The 18280-nt window shown below is 54.3% G+C and overlaps 3 protein-coding genes across 3 annotated transcripts in view; all 3 read left to right on the plus strand.

Moving 5' to 3' along the window:
• Positions 1 to 4038, plus strand: LOC147824296 (uncharacterized). Its single transcript, XM_087190219.1, has 5 exons — positions 1 to 13; positions 52 to 221; positions 1056 to 1278; positions 1785 to 3261; positions 3953 to 4038. The coding sequence occupies exons 1-4, from the start codon at positions 1 to 3 to the stop codon at positions 2156 to 2158; spliced, it is 780 nt and encodes a 259-aa protein (XP_087046345.1). The 3' UTR covers positions 2159 to 3261; positions 3953 to 4038.
• Positions 2969 to 12348, plus strand: LOC147824297 (uncharacterized). The gene is made up of 5 exons (XM_087190220.1): positions 2969 to 2990; positions 8363 to 8532; positions 9367 to 9589; positions 10096 to 11571; positions 12263 to 12348. The coding sequence occupies exons 1-4, from the start codon at positions 2969 to 2971 to the stop codon at positions 10467 to 10469; spliced, it is 789 nt and encodes a 262-aa protein (XP_087046346.1). The 3' UTR covers positions 10470 to 11571; positions 12263 to 12348.
• LOC147824298 (uncharacterized) overlaps positions 11279 to 18280 on the plus strand; it is a 9381-nt gene continuing 2379 nt past the window's right edge. The window contains exons 1-3 of the mRNA XM_087190221.1: positions 11279 to 11300; positions 16673 to 16842; positions 17677 to 17899. Of these exons, the coding sequence (XP_087046347.1) occupies positions 11279 to 11300; positions 16673 to 16842; positions 17677 to 17899 (415 nt within the window). The remainder of the gene's footprint in view (positions 11301 to 16672; positions 16843 to 17676; positions 17900 to 18280) is intronic.

The raw sequence follows: 18280 nt of genomic DNA on the forward strand, positions 1-18280 counted from the left end.
ATGTCTTTGCTATGCTCCGCAGGGAGCTGGCAAGTGACTGACACTGCTGAGCTTTCCTCCTGCTAGCTCCGGCTCCATGTCCAGAACACCATGGGCCTGCTCTGCAGCCAGAGCCAGCACCAGAGAAGGAGCCTCCTCTGGAGACAGGAGAGAAGCAGAAGCCAGCTCCACAGCACTCCTGCCTCTCTGCTGCCGCTGACGAGGACAGGCCCTTGCAGAAGGTGCGCTTAGCCTTCTCTCCCAAGCTGCTGGCAGAGCAGCTGACCTTGATGGGTTCGGTGAGCAGCTGAGCTCGGTGGGGTGGGGTGGGATGGGGTGGGGGACACCCATCCTTCTCGCACTGATCTCCTCAGGCCTGACATTCCCAGTTGACCAGATCAAAGTTCCTTCTTCTACGAACTGCATCACCTATACTTGTCTCAGCCCCAAGCCACTCCTGTCCTTGGGTGGAGGTAGAGACAGTAGAGACAGGGCACTCACATGCCCGCTTCACACAGTGACTGTGATGTCAACTGCGATTGGACAATTGGGAAACACGGCGGGGACTCAGACCAACTGGCCGAGGAGGGTGTGCCCTGAGGTGCAGGCAGGACCATGTGTCACCTTGCCATCATCCCAGGAGACCTGGCCAGCCTTATCACTTTGTAGGCGTTTGAGATTCATGGGTTCTACAGCACACACCCACACAGAGCCCCCAGTCATAGCTGTCCCAGGAAATGTGCCACTGACCTGGGCAAAGGAGCAGAGGGCAGGTGAGGTTGGAAAGAAGACAATACCTCAGAATGAGCGGGACTCAGATGTCTGCTCGTGCTGGAGGTTTGGGAGGATGGGCACGGGGACAATGCCACTGATTTTCACGTCAGTGCCAGGTCCTAGGTCATGAGTTGGACATCACTAGTGGGCAGTGGAGGAAAACCGGCCATTTGCAGAAGTCTCTGTCCATATCTGCAGCTTCCTGATGTCCAGCTCAGGCCACGGCCACCTGCCTGTGGATGGCTGAAGCCATCGACTCTCTGGGGTGGGTTCTGCCCGTGGGATGCTGTCTTCCTCCACAGGAGCTGTTCAAGAATGTGGTGCCCTGGGACTGCCTGGGCTCCATCTGGACCCGGAGAAACAAGAGGGGCAAAGAACCTCTGGCGCCCACCGTTCGGGCCACTATCACATATTTTAATCAGGTGGCCAACTGCACGATCACCTCCTGCTTTGGGGGTCCCAGCACGAGGGCTGGAGACAGGGCCAGGGTGGTGGAGCACTGCATCCGGGTGGCCAAGCTAAGTGGTAAGAGGGTGCTGGCAATTTCCTCTGGACATCTCCAATCTGCCTCTTTTCCTCCGTCAGCTCTTGGGACTGTAGGCTCTTTTCTAAGATGTTCCATGATCCCTAGTGCCTCCCTGTCATGGGGACCCTGACCTCGACTCCTAGGTCATGTGGTGTGGTGGGTGCTGTCATGTGATCTAAGCTTCTTTGAGTTTCACTAAAATCCTCCTCCCGGAAAGATAGCCTATTTAATAACTGGTGCTGGAACAACTGGATTTCAACTTGCCAAAGGTTCAAACTAGACCCATACCTATCACCATGCACTAAACTAGCCCCAGCTCCGGGCTCGCCGGTGTCCACACTCGCGTGGCCGCGAGGCGGAAAGGGGGAGCCCCTCAGGCGGGACCCGGTGCTTCCTGGGGCCCGGCCAGGCCGGGCTGGAACCACCCGCACAGCCCGGGACCCAGCACCTCAGGGGCCAAGGTCACCGCGCGGGCTCACTGCGTGCTCTGCCCTTCCGCACCCAGGGGAGCGAGGAGCTTCCGGGGCGCAGAAGCCCAGCAGAGGCGGCCCCCCTACAGGCCTCCTCCCGGACCAGGACAGCGGGGACACTGCCACGCAGAGGACCGTGTGGAAGCCAGGAGAGCGGCTCAGAGCGCGGGCGAACAGGAAGGGAGGAAGCCGGGACCAGCGCGGCGCAGAATGCACTCTCCCTGTCAGCTCGGGCGCAGCCACCGGGGTCCCTGAGAGAGAGGCCTTGGGGACGGGACGAGGAAGGAAGCGCGGAAGGCCCCGGGCCACAGGAAGGCAGAGCGCCAGGGCGGCGAACAGCTCACTTGAGACCCCCCTGTGCCACTGCCGAGCTCAGCTCAGGCGCCCAGCGGAGCCCTCAGGGCGATGATCCCTGCGGCGGGGTGGGGGGGGGCGTCACTGTGGCCCCAGGAACAAACCATCAGATAACCGGGAAAGGGCAGGGTCCTCCTAGGCAGAGGAGTAAGGAGTGCTTGTTGGAGATGCTCCGCCCTCTGGGGAGCCCAGGTCCCCGCCCGCCCTTGCTCGGAGCTGTGCCAGGCCAGCATTCTCTCGGTTTTCCTGGAAGCTAAACCTCTTCCAAACAAAAGTTAATCAAGAAATTTAAAGACCTACATTTAACAAGCAAAAGTTCAGGGTGTGATATCTAAGGTCCCTACGGAAAAACCAGAGACCAGATACATCACTCCTAACTGCAAGAGAAAAGGAAAAGTCAGGTGTGGTGGTGCTTCCCAGCCATCTCAGATCTGGGACACGGAGCAAGACCTATTCTCTCTCTCTCTCTCTCTGAAAAAGAAACAGTGAGGTGAATTACTTCTGAAGAAATAACGAAAAGCTTCCAGCCTACTTCGAGGAGGCAAGACAGAGAGGAAGACAGAATAAGGTGGTAGAAATAAGCACGAATATACGAACATATTCTCTTTCCCCTGGCAACCTGAGCGCGGGATCTCAGCGCAGGGCTCTGCTGCCCTCCGGCGGCCGCTCGGTGTCACTGCACGCCCCGCCTGCTCTGGTCCCAGGAGGAGAGAGCTCCAGCTTGGGAAGCTGACCTGCAGGGATGCGCGCCCCTCCTCCTGCCCCCAAGGTCACCCTCCCATCCCTCTCCCTTGGGGACAGTTTAGAGCTACCTGTCCGCAGAGCCTCACGCACTCACAAGCCGCCTCTGGGAGGTGACGGCCTCATGGGCCTGGTACACCTGGGTTGTCAGGAGGTGGGATCTGGGCTGAGAGAAATCGCCTGGTTCAGGGCCCAGAAGCCTTCACCTCCCTGCCTCTGCTCCCTGGACTCTGCTTTCTGTCTGCCAGGCCCCTCTGCCATGCCGCGCTGCCTTCGAGCTGCTGACTAGGCACTGAAACCTCTCCCAAGTGCGAGCCGAGATAAACCTCTCCTCGGTTAACTTGTGTGTGTCCGGTAGCGTGTCTCGGTGACCAAGTCACTCCCCTCGAGGTCCTGCCCTTGACACCTGCACGGCACGTGAGTGACACCTCTCGGGGGCAGGTCCAACCTTGGCTCTTGGGGAGGTTCTGGAGACGCGGTGGGGCAGCCCCCGGTGAGTCCTGGACGGGTCTAGGCCCCTGCCCCAGGTGTGTGGTCAAAAACAGTAGGGTGTGTGGGTGCAGGAGTGGCTCTGCCTGTGTCCGACGCTCTCCACAAGGCCCCGGCAGCTTCCCGGCCGCACCTGTGCCCACCTCAGCCTGAGGGTGTGGGCCCACCTGAGCCACACTAGAGCTCCTGACCTGGCAAGACCCGTGGGGTCCTGAGCCTTCCACGAGCTCTAGAAAGGCTCCATCGGTCTCTGGGAGGGCCTGACTCCCCTGCTGCTCAGCCACCACACAGCGCCCAGTCATGGCCTGTCCTCCTGGGATTTCTTCCCCAGCTAGCAAGGGCGGTCCATTGTGACCTCACTTGTGTGTAGGGCTGTCTTAGTCTGCAAGCTGCAGTCCTTCTGCCCCAAGACCTCTGCTGCTTTGCTGATCTCAAGACACTGACAATATTGCTTGCTGTCTGCCCAGGGCCTGGTCGTCTCCATGGCAAAAGTCTTTGGCCATTCCTACCCGTGTCCATCCGTTGCCTCGGCCTTTCTCTTCAGCCATAGCAAGTGTCCTAGCAGAGGTCCTTCAGCCTTAGTCAGCCCACTTTAGCTTGCTCCTTTTCTTCCTCGTAGGCACAACAGGCATTGGGCTCTCCCATCCCAACAGCAGCAATATGCATCCTTTTCAACTGGAATAAATTTTAAAGTGATTTTTTAAATCATGTCACCCGTAATTCATTCATTCATCTGTTATGGCCGAATTTGGGACCCATATCATTTAACCATATTTCAGGCTAAAAGTAAGAAATAAATTTGAAAGCCTTAAGCAACGAAAAGCTGGTTGGTTTGTTCAATTCTGACATCTGACTTCAGGAGGGATTAAAAAACTTCCAGCATTCACTGTGTTGTTCTCCTTCCTCAGACCTGGCTCCACTTCTGGGTTCTTAGGCATACCTTCCCTTATCTATTCCAGGCTTCCCTCGGGCCCTAGCAGCTCTCAGATGATTTCCCAAGATGAGAAGGCTCTCATTTCCATCATTTCAAATAACATTCTTCACGTTTGTTCTGACTGGGTTTGTGTAAAGGATTTAGTCATAACCAACCTGTATAACCATGGAAATGACTATCCTCATCGGGTTTAATCCAAACAAAATCCCCTCCCAGATGTACACAATGGAGGTCTTGGGTTGAAGGTGGAGGTGTTCTCCCAAGATGAGCTGCGATGTTCCTACAACTGTGCGTGACAAAAAGTGTCTGTTACACGGTTCCAACTGTCCCTGGGCATAAACGTACACATCCCATCCTCTTCCTCAGACATTACGTTGCCTAAATCCTCACCCAATACAGTCCCAGCTTCCATTCTTTGTTGCATTTCTAATTCAAACATTTAGGTGTGAAACACATGTCACGTACACACATCCTTGACATCCACACCTGATTCGCTCTGAGATCACCTAAGCTGAAATAGCCCTGATAGCCACACTGTTCTTGGTTATCACTACTCAATGCTTCTGTGAAATTCATATCTCCTGCTGATGCAGGTACAAGTGACCAAAAGAGAAATGAGGAAAGAAACACAGTTCAGAAACCCATCTGTGCACTCATTCCACAGTTATAAATACTTCAAGGGCCAAACTACTACTGCAAACAGAACAGGGCGTTGGAGCAAAACGTGAAAGTAAAGACTCATCATCAGTACTAACTCCCATTCTGTCCATCATAACGTGCATTACTGAAAAGAAAATTGTCTTCAATAAATTGTAAGGTTTTATGCTCTAAATATTGCCTAGATTTCTTATAACACTTCTAGATCACTTATCAGAAATGGCATCCTTTTATGGAAACTACAGGTTATGGATTCTATCTGGATGTCACCCTCAAGCCCCTTGCACCCAGAGGCGAGGGCTTCCAGAGGGTGACTGGTTGATGGGGGTGCTACGCCAGGCTTGGTGTGAGGACGTGGGCCTGGTTGGAAGAGGTGGGTCAGCGCGGGTGTGACCTGGGAGGGTGTATCTTGCTCCCTGGCCCACACTTTACCATGCGCCTCCTGGCCTCCACCAGGCAAGCAGCATTTCTATCAATGTGCACCTCTGACATGCCATCCTGCCATCCCGGAGCTAGCTAACTAGGAACTGAAATGTGAGCTGAAACAAACCTCTCTTCCCTTAATGTGTAGTGCTGAGTATTGTGTTCAGGGACAAGAAAGTGGGTGATACAGATGTTGGTACAAGAAGTCTGGTCACTGCAGCGACTGTACCTCACCAGGTGGTTCAGAGGCCTGTGGAAGTGGTCCACAGCAGTTTGGAAAGGTTTGGAGGTGCCAGCTGGGGAAGCAGCCCTAGAATGCTATCATCTGAGCTTGATGGAAGATTCTGGTCCGAGCTCAGAAGACCAGAGTGCAGAGAGGTTGCAGATGAGAAAGGCCAGACTTAGGAGGTTCCCGTTGAGAAGAAGGATGCCAGTGGCGGCTGGATCCAGGCCATGTGTGTTGTGCTCCAGCAGAAAATAGGACTGTATTGTGTTCATGTCCTGAGATTTGTGTGAGACTGATACGAAGGGTGGAAGGATCATTCATCTGATGGAGAAAATATCAAGGTAGCCTAAATATCAGGCCGTAGCATGGATGCTGCTTGCTACTTTGAGCCAGGTTTGTGCGGAAAATGAGGAGCAAAAGCCCATTTAAAAACTTTTCAGCCCCCACCCCCAAGAAAGGCCTGTAAAGATGGAGCAATGGACAGCCTGGTGGGTCAAAGATTAGCATTAAAAAGAATCCAAGTACTTTACAATAGGACAATGGAAAAGATGCCCTGAAGACATATAAGGAACCCACAAGGCCCAAGCTTTCCAAGGCTCACAGTTGCAAAAGGGAAAGACTTTGTTTTGAGAGGAGAGCCCCAGGGCACCCTGCTTGAGAAGGGCCACCTGGGCGGGTTCCCTGGGATTCATTCAGTTCACGGTGCTCAGCCATCCAGGCCCATGGATGCTTCTGCAGCCATGATGCACAAAGGCCTAAGGACTGCTTGGAGCCAGTGGTAGAACTTTGTGTCATCTACAGGGTGCTGTTTTCACAGGTATGCAGAACACAAGAGTTGAGTCAGGAAGGCTTCCGCCCAAATTTCCAAAGAAGGCCTGGCAGGCCAGGCTGGGTGTCCCTGAGAGGGCAGTGCATGCAGCTGTGAGAGTTCAGCCAAAGGTGCACTGGAGAACCCAGGATGAGGGTGCAGTCAGGAACATGGAACACCTGCAGAAAGCCACGCACCCAAACATGTAACCCTCATCTAATCAGGAAGGAAACGTCAGGAAAACTTAAATTGAGGGACATTCTGTAAGATATCAGCTCAGCCATCCTCCAAACTGTCAGCTCATACAAAACGAAAAAAGGAAAACTTGCGAAAACGTCAGTCAAGGGGCGTCTGAGGGATGCAACAATGAAATGCAATGTGGCAGCCCGGACGGGACTGCAGATTGTTGTGGAGAGCCAGTGGTGAAGGTGGATCTTAGGTAGTAATTATACATCAATATCTGCTCACTCCTTGTACGGGATGTACTAGACTAAGGGATGACATTAATAACAGGAAATGGAAGAACTGGGTGGCCATCTTAGTTGTATATAAATCTAAAACTCGTCATGTATATAAGCTGTACTACGAGTTGTTGTTGTTTTGGTATTTTTGGTTTTTCCTTCTTTTGGTACCGGGGATTGAACTCAGGACCTTGTGCTGGTGAGGCAGGCATGGTGCCACTGAGCTAAATCCCCGGCCCTTCAAGCTCTGTTATGTACATGTAGCCACTCCTCAAATGATTGTGAACTGCACAATAAAAATAACCAACCATGTAAACCGCAGGCCTGCTTTCTAACACTGAATCTCCCGCCCTCAGCCATAATAGAAGCCTAAATGGATTCCTAAACCTCAACCAAATCCCAAGAAAAACCGCAACCCAAAGTGCACCTTGCCCCTTGGTCCCGAGCCACTTCCTCACCCTAACTGTAGCGAAACTTTGAGGATGCGACCTCACTTCCTTGGTATTAGAACCCAGCGAAACTGGGTGCCCTTCTGAAGCTGTCTCCCGTCCTGACCCCTTGGAGGGAGACAGAGAAGAGGGGAGGATGAGCTGTTGCCATTTTCCCGCTTCCCGAAGGTCTAGCCACAGAAAGGACCGCAATCCGAGATTTTTCCGACCTTGGCTCGGCTCTGGCCGCAGATGTTTCCGGCTAATGTTCAGGAGGAACCCACATGTGAGAGGGGCAGCCCAGTGCCCATCCTGGACGTCAGTGCCAGCCGTGAGCTCTCATGGGCAGTGCTTCCCCTCGCGCTCAGGGTATGTAAGGGGCCTGCTTGGACAGGGTCAGGCTGTGAGGTGTCAGAGCTCTGTCCCGCCGCCCCAACCCCCCGCAGCCCCCACTTCATGGCTGGAGGTACAGCAAACATTGCGGCCTGCTAGGGTACGGATTGTTTTGGACTACTTGGCTTGGAGCCCAGCCCCGAGCGCTCAGGTGCACGGAGTTTTGTGCCTGCCTCGCTCAGAAAGGATCATCAGTGTGAAGTGGAAACCCATGTTAGCATTAGCCTAGTGGGACAAAGTCAGCCGAGGCTAGGACAGTCACAGAGGGCTTGGGGTGGGGTCAGCTTTCCTCTACACCGAGGCACAGAGGGCCACACAAGACACGACGCTGTCTCAGAGAGGCAGGGTGGAAGAAAAGCCCGGGCCTCTGACTCTGCTGCTCACTCGTCTCTCCCCAGCGCCACCTCTCCCAGTTTGGAAACCTGGTCCGAATGGCACCATCCACCGGACATTCCCCAAATCAAGATCAAAAGGGCCGGCTTGCAAGTGAACTCACCTGGAGCAGACATGGAGCCTCCCTTGTGCCTTCCCCTTGCTCAGGTGGAATATCTAGAGCCCCACGAGGCCGAAACAGATGGTGAGGGCCACAGCAGTCCGGAAGGCTTTCATGGCTTTTGCTTGGGCATTGGAATCCCCCAAATGGCCAGGATGTCTTTGCTATGCTCCGCAGGGAGCTGGCAAGTGACTGACACTGCTGAGCTTTCCTCCTGCTAGCTCCGGCTCCATGTCCAGAACACCATGGGCCTGCTCTGCAGCCAGAGCCAGCACCAGAGAAGGAGCCTCCTCTGGAGACAGGAGAGAAGCAGAAGCCAGCTCCACAGCACTCCTGCCTCTCTGCTGCCGCTGACGAGGACAGGCCCTTGCAGAAGGTGCGCTTAGCCTTCTCTCCCAAGCTGCTGGCAGAGCAGCTGACCTTGATGGGTTCGGTGAGCAGCTGAGCTCGGTGGGGTGGGGTGGGATGGGGTGGGGGACACCCATCCTTCTCGCACTGATCTCCTCAGGCCTGACATTCCCAGTTGACCAGATCAAAGTTCCTTCTTCTACGAACTGCATCACCTATACTTGTCTCAGCCCCAAGCCACTCCTGTCCTTGGGTGGAGGTAGAGACAGTAGAGACAGGGCACTCACATGCCCGCTTCACACAGTGACTGTGATGTCAACTGCGATTGGACAATTGGGAAACACGGCGGGGACTCAGACCAACTGGCCGAGGAGGGTGTGCCCTGAGGTGCAGGCAGGACCATGTGTCACCTTGCCATCATCCCAGGAGACCTGGCCAGCCTTATCACTTTGTAGGCGTTTGAGATTCATGGGTTCTACAGCACACACCCACACAGAGCCCCCAGTCATAGCTGTCCCAGGAAATGTGCCACTGACCTGGGCAAAGGAGCAGAGGGCAGGTGAGGTTGGAAAGAAGACAATACCTCAGAATGAGCGGGACTCAGATGTCTGCTCGTGCTGGAGGTTTGGGAGGATGGGCACGGGGACAATGCCACTGATTTTCACGTCAGTGCCAGGTCCTAGGTCATGAGTTGGACATCACTAGTGGGCAGTGGAGGAAAACCGGCCATTTGCAGAAGTCTCTGTCCATATCTGCAGCTTCCTGATGTCCAGCTCAGGCCACGGCCACCTGCCTGTGGATGGCTGAAGCCATCGACTCTCTGGGGTGGGTTCTGCCCGTGGGATGCTGTCTTCCTCCACAGGAGCTGTTCAAGAATGTGGTGCCCTGGGACTGCCTGGGCTCCATCTGGACCCGGAGAAACAAGAGGGGCAAAGAACCTCTGGCGCCCACCGTTCGGGCCACTATCACATATTTTAATCAGGTGGCCAACTGCACGATCACCTCCTGCTTTGGGGGTCCCAGCACGAGGGCTGGAGACAGGGCCAGGGTGGTGGAGCACTGCATCCGGGTGGCCAAGCTAAGTGGTAAGAGGGTGCTGGCAATTTCCTCTGGACATCTCCAATCTGCCTCTTTTCCTCCGTCAGCTCTTGGGACTGTAGGCTCTTTTCTAAGATGTTCCATGATCCCTAGTGCCTCCCTGTCATGGGGACCCTGACCTCGACTCCTAGGTCATGTGGTGTGGTGGGTGCTGTCATGTGATCTAAGCTTCTTTGAGTTTCACTAAAATCCTCCTCCCGGAAAGATAGCCTATTTAATAACTGGTGCTGGAACAACTGGATTTCAACTTGCCAAAGGTTCAAACTAGACCCATACCTATCACCATGCACTAAACTAGCCCCAGCTCCGGGCTCGCCGGTGTCCACACTCGCGTGGCCGCGAGGCGGAAAGGGGGAGCCCCTCAGGCGGGACCCGGTGCTTCCTGGGGCCCGGCCAGGCCGGGCTGGAACCACCCGCACAGCCCGGGACCCAGCACCTCAGGGGCCAAGGTCACCGCGCGGGCTCACTGCGTGCTCTGCCCTTCCGCACCCAGGGGAGCGAGGAGCTTCCGGGGCGCAGAAGCCCAGCAGAGGCGGCCCCCCTACAGGCCTCCTCCCGGACCAGGACAGCGGGGACACTGCCACGCAGAGGACCGTGTGGAAGCCAGGAGAGCGGCTCAGAGCGCGGGCGAACAGGAAGGGAGGAAGCCGGGACCAGCGCGGCGCAGAATGCACTCTCCCTGTCAGCTCGGGCGCAGCCACCGGGGTCCCTGAGAGAGAGGCCTTGGGGACGGGACGAGGAAGGAAGCGCGGAAGGCCCCGGGCCACAGGAAGGCAGAGCGCCAGGGCGGCGAACAGCTCACTTGAGACCCCCCTGTGCCACTGCCGAGCTCAGCTCAGGCGCCCAGCGGAGCCCTCAGGGCGATGATCCCTGCGGCGGGGTGGGGGGGGCGTCACTGTGGCCCCAGGAACAAACCATCAGATAACCGGGAAAGGGCAGGGTCCTCCTAGGCAGAGGAGTAAGGAGTGCTTGTTGGAGATGCTCCGCCCTCTGGGGAGCCCAGGTCCCCGCCCGCCCTTGCTCGGAGCTGTGCCAGGCCAGCATTCTCTCGGTTTTCCTGGAAGCTAAACCTCTTCCAAACAAAAGTTAATCAAGAAATTTAAAGACCTACATTTAACAAGCAAAAGTTCAGGGTGTGATATCTAAGGTCCCTACGGAAAAACCAGAGACCAGATACATCACTCCTAACTGCAAGAGAAAAGGAAAAGTCAGGTGTGGTGGTGCTTCCCAGCCATCTCAGATCTGGGACACGGAGCAAGACCTATTCTCTCTCTCTCTCTCTCTGAAAAAGAAACAGTGAGGTGAATTACTTCTGAAGAAATAACGAAAAGCTTCCAGCCTACTTCGAGGAGGCAAGACAGAGAGGAAGACAGAATAAGGTGGTAGAAATAAGCACGAATATACGAACATATTCTCTTTCCCCTGGCAACCTGAGCGCGGGATCTCAGCGCAGGGCTCTGCTGCCCTCCGGCGGCCGCTCGGTGTCACTGCACGCCCCGCCTGCTCTGGTCCCAGGAGGAGAGAGCTCCAGCTTGGGAAGCTGACCTGCAGGGATGCGCGCCCCTCCTCCTGCCCCCAAGGTCACCCTCCCATCCCTCTCCCTTGGGGACAGTTTAGAGCTACCTGTCCGCAGAGCCTCACGCACTCACAAGCCGCCTCTGGGAGGTGACGGCCTCATGGGCCTGGTACACCTGGGTTGTCAGGAGGTGGGATCTGGGCTGAGAGAAATCGCCTGGTTCAGGGCCCAGAAGCCTTCACCTCCCTGCCTCTGCTCCCTGGACTCTGCTTTCTGTCTGCCAGGCCCCTCTGCCATGCCGCGCTGCCTTCGAGCTGCTGACTAGGCACTGAAACCTCTCCCAAGTGCGAGCCGAGATAAACCTCTCCTCGGTTAACTTGTGTGTGTCCGGTAGCGTGTCTCGGTGACCAAGTCACTCCCCTCGAGGTCCTGCCCTTGACACCTGCACGGCACGTGAGTGACACCTCTCGGGGGCAGGTCCAACCTTGGCTCTTGGGGAGGTTCTGGAGACGCGGTGGGGCAGCCCCCGGTGAGTCCTGGACGGGTCTAGGCCCCTGCCCCAGGTGTGTGGTCAAAAACAGTAGGGTGTGTGGGTGCAGGAGTGGCTCTGCCTGTGTCCGACGCTCTCCACAAGGCCCCGGCAGCTTCCCGGCCGCACCTGTGCCCACCTCAGCCTGAGGGTGTGGGCCCACCTGAGCCACACTAGAGCTCCTGACCTGGCAAGACCCGTGGGGTCCTGAGCCTTCCACGAGCTCTAGAAAGGCTCCATCGGTCTCTGGGAGGGCCTGACTCCCCTGCTGCTCAGCCACCACACAGCGCCCAGTCATGGCCTGTCCTCCTGGGATTTCTTCCCCAGCTAGCAAGGGCGGTCCATTGTGACCTCACTTGTGTGTAGGGCTGTCTTAGTCTGCAAGCTGCAGTCCTTCTGCCCCAAGACCTCTGCTGCTTTGCTGATCTCAAGACACTGACAATATTGCTTGCTGTCTGCCCAGGGCCTGGTCGTCTCCATGGCAAAAGTCTTTGGCCATTCCTACCCGTGTCCATCCGTTGCCTCGGCCTTTCTCTTCAGCCATAGCAAGTGTCCTAGCAGAGGTCCTTCAGCCTTAGTCAGCCCACTTTAGCTTGCTCCTTTTCTTCCTCGTAGGCACAACAGGCATTGGGCTCTCCCATCCCAACAGCAGCAATATGCATCCTTTTCAACTGGAATAAATTTTAAAGTGATTTTTTAAATCATGTCACCCGTAATTCATTCATTCATCTGTTATGGCCGAATTTGGGACCCATATCATTTAACCATATTTCAGGCTAAAAGTAAGAAATAAATTTGAAAGCCTTAAGCAACGAAAAGCTGGTTGGTTTGTTCAATTCTGACATCTGACTTCAGGAGGGATTAAAAAACTTCCAGCATTCACTGTGTTGTTCTCCTTCCTCAGACCTGGCTCCACTTCTGGGTTCTTAGGCATACCTTCCCTTATCTATTCCAGGCTTCCCTCGGGCCCTAGCAGCTCTCAGATGATTTCCCAAGATGAGAAGGCTCTCATTTCCATCATTTCAAATAACATTCTTCACGTTTGTTCTGACTGGGTTTGTGTAAAGGATTTAGTCATAACCAACCTGTATAACCATGGAAATGACTATCCTCATCGGGTTTAATCCAAACAAAATCCCCTCCCAGATGTACACAATGGAGGTCTTGGGTTGAAGGTGGAGGTGTTCTCCCAAGATGAGCTGCGATGTTCCTACAACTGTGCGTGACAAAAAGTGTCTGTTACACGGTTCCAACTGTCCCTGGGCATAAACGTACACATCCCATCCTCTTCCTCAGACATTACGTTGCCTAAATCCTCACCCAATACAGTCCCAGCTTCCATTCTTTGTTGCATTTCTAATTCAAACATTTAGGTGTGAAACACATGTCACGTACACACATCCTTGACATCCACACCTGATTCGCTCTGAGATCACCTAAGCTGAAATAGCCCTGATAGCCACACTGTTCTTGGTTATCACTACTCAATGCTTCTGTGAAATTCATATCTCCTGCTGATGCAGGTACAAGTGACCAAAAGAGAAATGAGGAAAGAAACACAGTTCAGAAACCCATCTGTGCACTCATTCCACAGTTATAAATACTTCAAGGGCCAAACTACTACTGCAAACAGAACAGGGCGTTGGAGCAAAACGTGAAAGTAAAGACTCATCATCAGTACTAACTCCCATTCTGTCCATCATAACGTGCATTACTGAAAAGAAAATTGTCTTCAATAAATTGTAAGGTTTTATGCTCTAAATATTGCCTAGATTTCTTATAACACTTCTAGATCACTTATCAGAAATGGCATCCTTTTATGGAAACTACAGGTTATGGATTCTATCTGGATGTCACCCTCAAGCCCCTTGCACCCAGAGGCGAGGGCTTCCAGAGGGTGACTGGTTGATGGGGGTGCTACGCCAGGCTTGGTGTGAGGACGTGGGCCTGGTTGGAAGAGGTGGGTCAGCGCGGGTGTGACCTGGGAGGGTGTATCTTGCTCCCTGGCCCACACTTTACCATGCGCCTCCTGGCCTCCACCAGGCAAGCAGCATTTCTATCAATGTGCACCTCTGACATGCCATCCTGCCATCCCGGAGCTAGCTAACTAGGAACTGAAATGTGAGCTGAAACAAACCTCTCTTCCCTTAATGTGTAGTGCTGAGTATTGTGTTCAGGGACAAGAAAGTGGGTGATACAGATGTTGGTACAAGAAGTCTGGTCACTGCAGCGACTGTACCTCACCAGGTGGTTCAGAGGCCTGTGGAAGTGGTCCACAGCAGTTTGGAAAGGTTTGGAGGTGCCAGCTGGGGAAGCAGCCCTAGAATGCTATCATCTGAGCTTGATGGAAGATTCTGGTCCGAGCTCAGAAGACCAGAGTGCAGAGAGGTTGCAGATGAGAAAGGCCAGACTTAGGAGGTTCCCGTTGAGAAGAAGGATGCCAGTGGCGGCTGGATCCAGGCCATGTGTGTTGTGCTCCAGCAGAAAATAGGACTGTATTGTGTTCATGTCCTGAGATTTGTGTGAGACTGATACGAAGGGTGGAAGGATCATTCATCTGATGGAGAAAATATCAAGGTAGCCTAAATATCAGGCCGTAGCATGGATGCTGCTTGCTACTTTGAGCCAGGTTTGTGCGGAAAATGAGGAGCAAAAGCCCATTTAAAAACTTTTCAGCCCCCACCCCCAAGAAAGGCCTGTAAAGATGGAGCAATGGACAGCCTGGTGGGTCAAAGATTAGCATTAAAAAGAATCCAAGTACTTTACAATAGGACAATGGAAAAGATGCCCTGAAGACATATAAGGAACCCACAAGGCCCAAGCTTTCCAAGGCTCACAGTTGCAAAAGGGAAAGACTTTGTTTTGAGAGGAGAGCCCCAGGGCACCCTGCTTGAGAAGGGCCACCTGGGCGGGTTCCCTGGGATTCATTCAGTTCACGGTGCTCAGCCATCCAGGCCCATGGATGCTTCTGCAGCCATGATGCACAAAGGCCTAAGGACTGCTTGGAGCCAGTGGTAGAACTTTGTGTCATCTACAGGGTGCTGTTTTCACAGGTATGCAGAACACAAGAGTTGAGTCAGGAAGGCTTCCGCCCAAATTTCCAAAGAAGGCCTGGCAGGCCAGGCTGGGTGTCCCTGAGAGGGCAGTGCATGCAGCTGTGAGAGTTCAGCCAAAGGTGCACTGGAGAACCCAGGATGAGGGTGCAGTCAGGAACATGGAACACCTGCAGAAAGCCACGCACCCAAACATGTAACCCTCATCTAATCAGGAAGGAAACGTCAGGAAAACTTAAATTGAGGGACATTCTGTAAGATATCAGCTCAGCCATCCTCCAAACTGTCAGCTCATACAAAACGAAAAAAGGAAAACTTGCGAAAACGTCAGTCAAGGGGCGTCTGAGGGATGCAACAATGAAATGCAATGTGGCAGCCCGGACGGGACTGCAGATTGTTGTGGAGAGCCAGTGGTGAAGGTGGATCTTAGGTAGTAATTATACATCAATATCTGCTCACTCCTTGTACGGGATGTACTAGACTAAGGGATGACATTAATAACAGGAAATGGAAGAACTGGGTGGCCATCTTAGTTGTATATAAATCTAAAACTCGTCATGTATATAAGCTGTACTACGAGTTGTTGTTGTTTTGGTATTTTTGGTTTTTCCTTCTTTTGGTACCGGGGATTGAACTCAGGACCTTGTGCTGGTGAGGCAGGCATGGTGCCACTGAGCTAAATCCCCGGCCCTTCAAGCTCTGTTATGTACATGTAGCCACTCCTCAAATGATTGTGAACTGCACAATAAAAATAACCAACCATGTAAACCGCAGGCCTGCTTTCTAACACTGAATCTCCCGCCCTCAGCCATAATAGAAGCCTAAATGGATTCCTAAACCTCAACCAAATCCCAAGAAAAACCGCAACCCAAAGTGCACCTTGCCCCTTGGTCCCGAGCCACTTCCTCACCCTAACTGTAGCGAAACTTTGAGGATGCGACCTCACTTCCTTGGTATTAGAACCCAGCGAAACTGGGTGCCCTTCTGAAGCTGTCTCCCGTCCTGACCCCTTGGAGGGAGACAGAGAAGAGGGGAGGATGAGCTGTTGCCATTTTCCCGCTTCCCGAAGGTCTAGCCACAGAAAGGACCGCAATCCGAGATTTTTCCGACCTTGGCTCGGCTCTGGCCGCAGATGTTTCCGGCTAATGTTCAGGAGGAACCCACATGTGAGAGGGGCAGCCCAGTGCCCATCCTGGACGTCAGTGCCAGCCGTGAGCTCTCATGGGCAGTGCTTCCCCTCGCGCTCAGGGTATGTAAGGGGCCTGCTTGGACAGGGTCAGGCTGTGAGGTGTCAGAGCTCTGTCCCGCCGCCCCAACCCCCCGCAGCCCCCACTTCATGGCTGGAGGTACAGCAAACATTGCGGCCTGCTAGGGTACGGATTGTTTTGGACTACTTGGCTTGGAGCCCAGCCCCGAGCGCTCAGGTGCACGGAGTTTTGTGCCTGCCTCGCTCAGAAAGGATCATCAGTGTGAAGTGGAAACCCATGTTAGCATTAGCCTAGTGGGACAAAGTCAGCCGAGGCTAGGACAGTCACAGAGGGCTTGGGGTGGGGTCAGCTTTCCTCTACACCGAGGCACAGAGGGCCACACAAGACACGACGCTGTCTCAGAGAGGCAGGGTGGAAGAAAAGCCCGGGCCTCTGACTCTGCTGCTCACTCGTCTCTCCCCAGCGCCACCTCTCCCAGTTTGGAAACCTGGTCCGAATGGCACCATCCACCGGACATTCCCCAAATCAAGATCAAAAGGGCCGGCTTGCAAGTGAACTCACCTGGAGCAGACATGGAGCCTCCCTTGTGCCTTCCCCTTGCTCAGGTGGAATATCTAGAGCCCCACGAGGCCGAAACAGATGGTGAGGGCCACAGCAGTCCGGAAGGCTTTCATGGCTTTTGCTTGGGCATTGGAATCCCCCAAATGGCCAGGATGTCTTTGCTATGCTCCGCAGGGAGCTGGCAAGTGACTGACACTGCTGAGCTTTCCTCCTGCTAGCTCCGGCTCCATGTCCAGAACACCATGGGCCTGCTCTGCAGCCAGAGCCAGCACCAGAGAAGGAGCCTCCTCTGGAGACAGGAGAGAAGCAGAAGCCAGCTCCACAGCACTCCTGCCTCTCTGCTGCCGCTGACGAGGACAGGCCCTTGCAGAAGGTGCGCTTAGCCTTCTCTCCCAAGCTGCTGGCAGAGCAGCTGACCTTGATGGGTTCGGTGAGCAGCTGAGCTCGGTGGGGTGGGGTGGGATGGGGTGGGGGACACCCATCCTTCTCGCACTGATCTCCTCAGGCCTGACATTCCCAGTTGACCAGATCAAAGTTCCTTCTTCTACGAACTGCATCACCTATACTTGTCTCAGCCCCAAGCCACTCCTGTCCTTGGGTGGAGGTAGAGACAGTAGAGACAGGGCACTCACATGCCCGCTTCACACAGTGACTGTGATGTCAACTGCGATTGGACAATTGGGAAACACGGCGGGGACTCAGACCAACTGGCCGAGGAGGGTGTGCCCTGAGGTGCAGGCAGGACCATGTGTCACCTTGCCATCATCCCAGGAGACCTGGCCAGCCTTATCACTTTGTAGGCGTTTGAGATTCATGGGTTCTACAGCACACACCCACACAGAGCCCCCAGTCATAGCTGTCCCAGGAAATGTGCCACTGACCTGGGCAAAGGAGCAGAGGGCAGGTGAGGTTGGAAAGAAGACAATACCTCAGAATGAGCGGGACTCAGATGTCTGCTCGTGCTGGAGGTTTGGGAGGATGGGCACGGGGACAATGCCACTGATTTTCACGTCAGTGCCAGGTCCTAGGTCATGAGTTGGACATCACTAGTGGGCAGTGGAGGAAAACCGGCCATTTGCAGAAGTCTCTGTCCATATCTGCAGCTTCCTGATGTCCAGCTCAGGCCACGGCCACCTGCCTGTGGATGGCTGAAGCCATCGACTCTCTGGGGTGGGTTCTGCCCGTGGGATGCTGTCTTCCTCCACAGGAGCTGTTCAAGAATGTGGTGCCCTGGGACTGCCTGGGCTCCATCTGGACCCGGAGAAACAAGAGGGGCAAAGAACCTCTGGCGCCCACCGTTCGGGCCACTATCACATATTTTAATCAGGTGGCCAACTGCACGATCACCTCCTGCTTTGGGGGTCCCAGCACGAGGGCTGGAGACAGGGCCAGGGTGGTGGAGCACTGCATCCGGGTGGCCAAGCTAAGTGGTAAGAGGGTGCTGGCAATTTCCTCTGGACATCTCCAATCTGCCTCTTTTCCTCCGTCAGCTCTTGGGACTGTAGGCTCTTTTCTAAGATGTTCCATGATCCCTAGTGCCTCCCTGTCATGGGGACCCTGACCTCGACTCCTAGGTCATGTGGTGTGGTGGGTGCTGTCATGTGATCTAAGCTTCTTTGAGTTTCACTAAAATCCTCCTCCCGGAAAGATAGCCTATTTAATAACTGGTGCTGGAACAACTGGATTTCAACTTGCCAAAGGTTCAAACTAGACCCATACCTATCACCATGCACTAAACTAGCCCCAGCTCCGGGCTCGCCGGTGTCCACACTCGCGTGGCCGCGAGGCGGAAAGGGGGAGCCCCTCAGGCG

The sequence above is a fragment of the Heterocephalus glaber genome, unplaced genomic scaffold (assembly GCF_053883595.1).
Source record: "Heterocephalus glaber isolate CG9 unplaced genomic scaffold, H.glaber_assembly_v1.0 deba00001550, whole genome shotgun sequence".
NCBI classification, from domain to species: Eukaryota; Metazoa; Chordata; class Mammalia; order Rodentia; family Bathyergidae; genus Heterocephalus; species Heterocephalus glaber.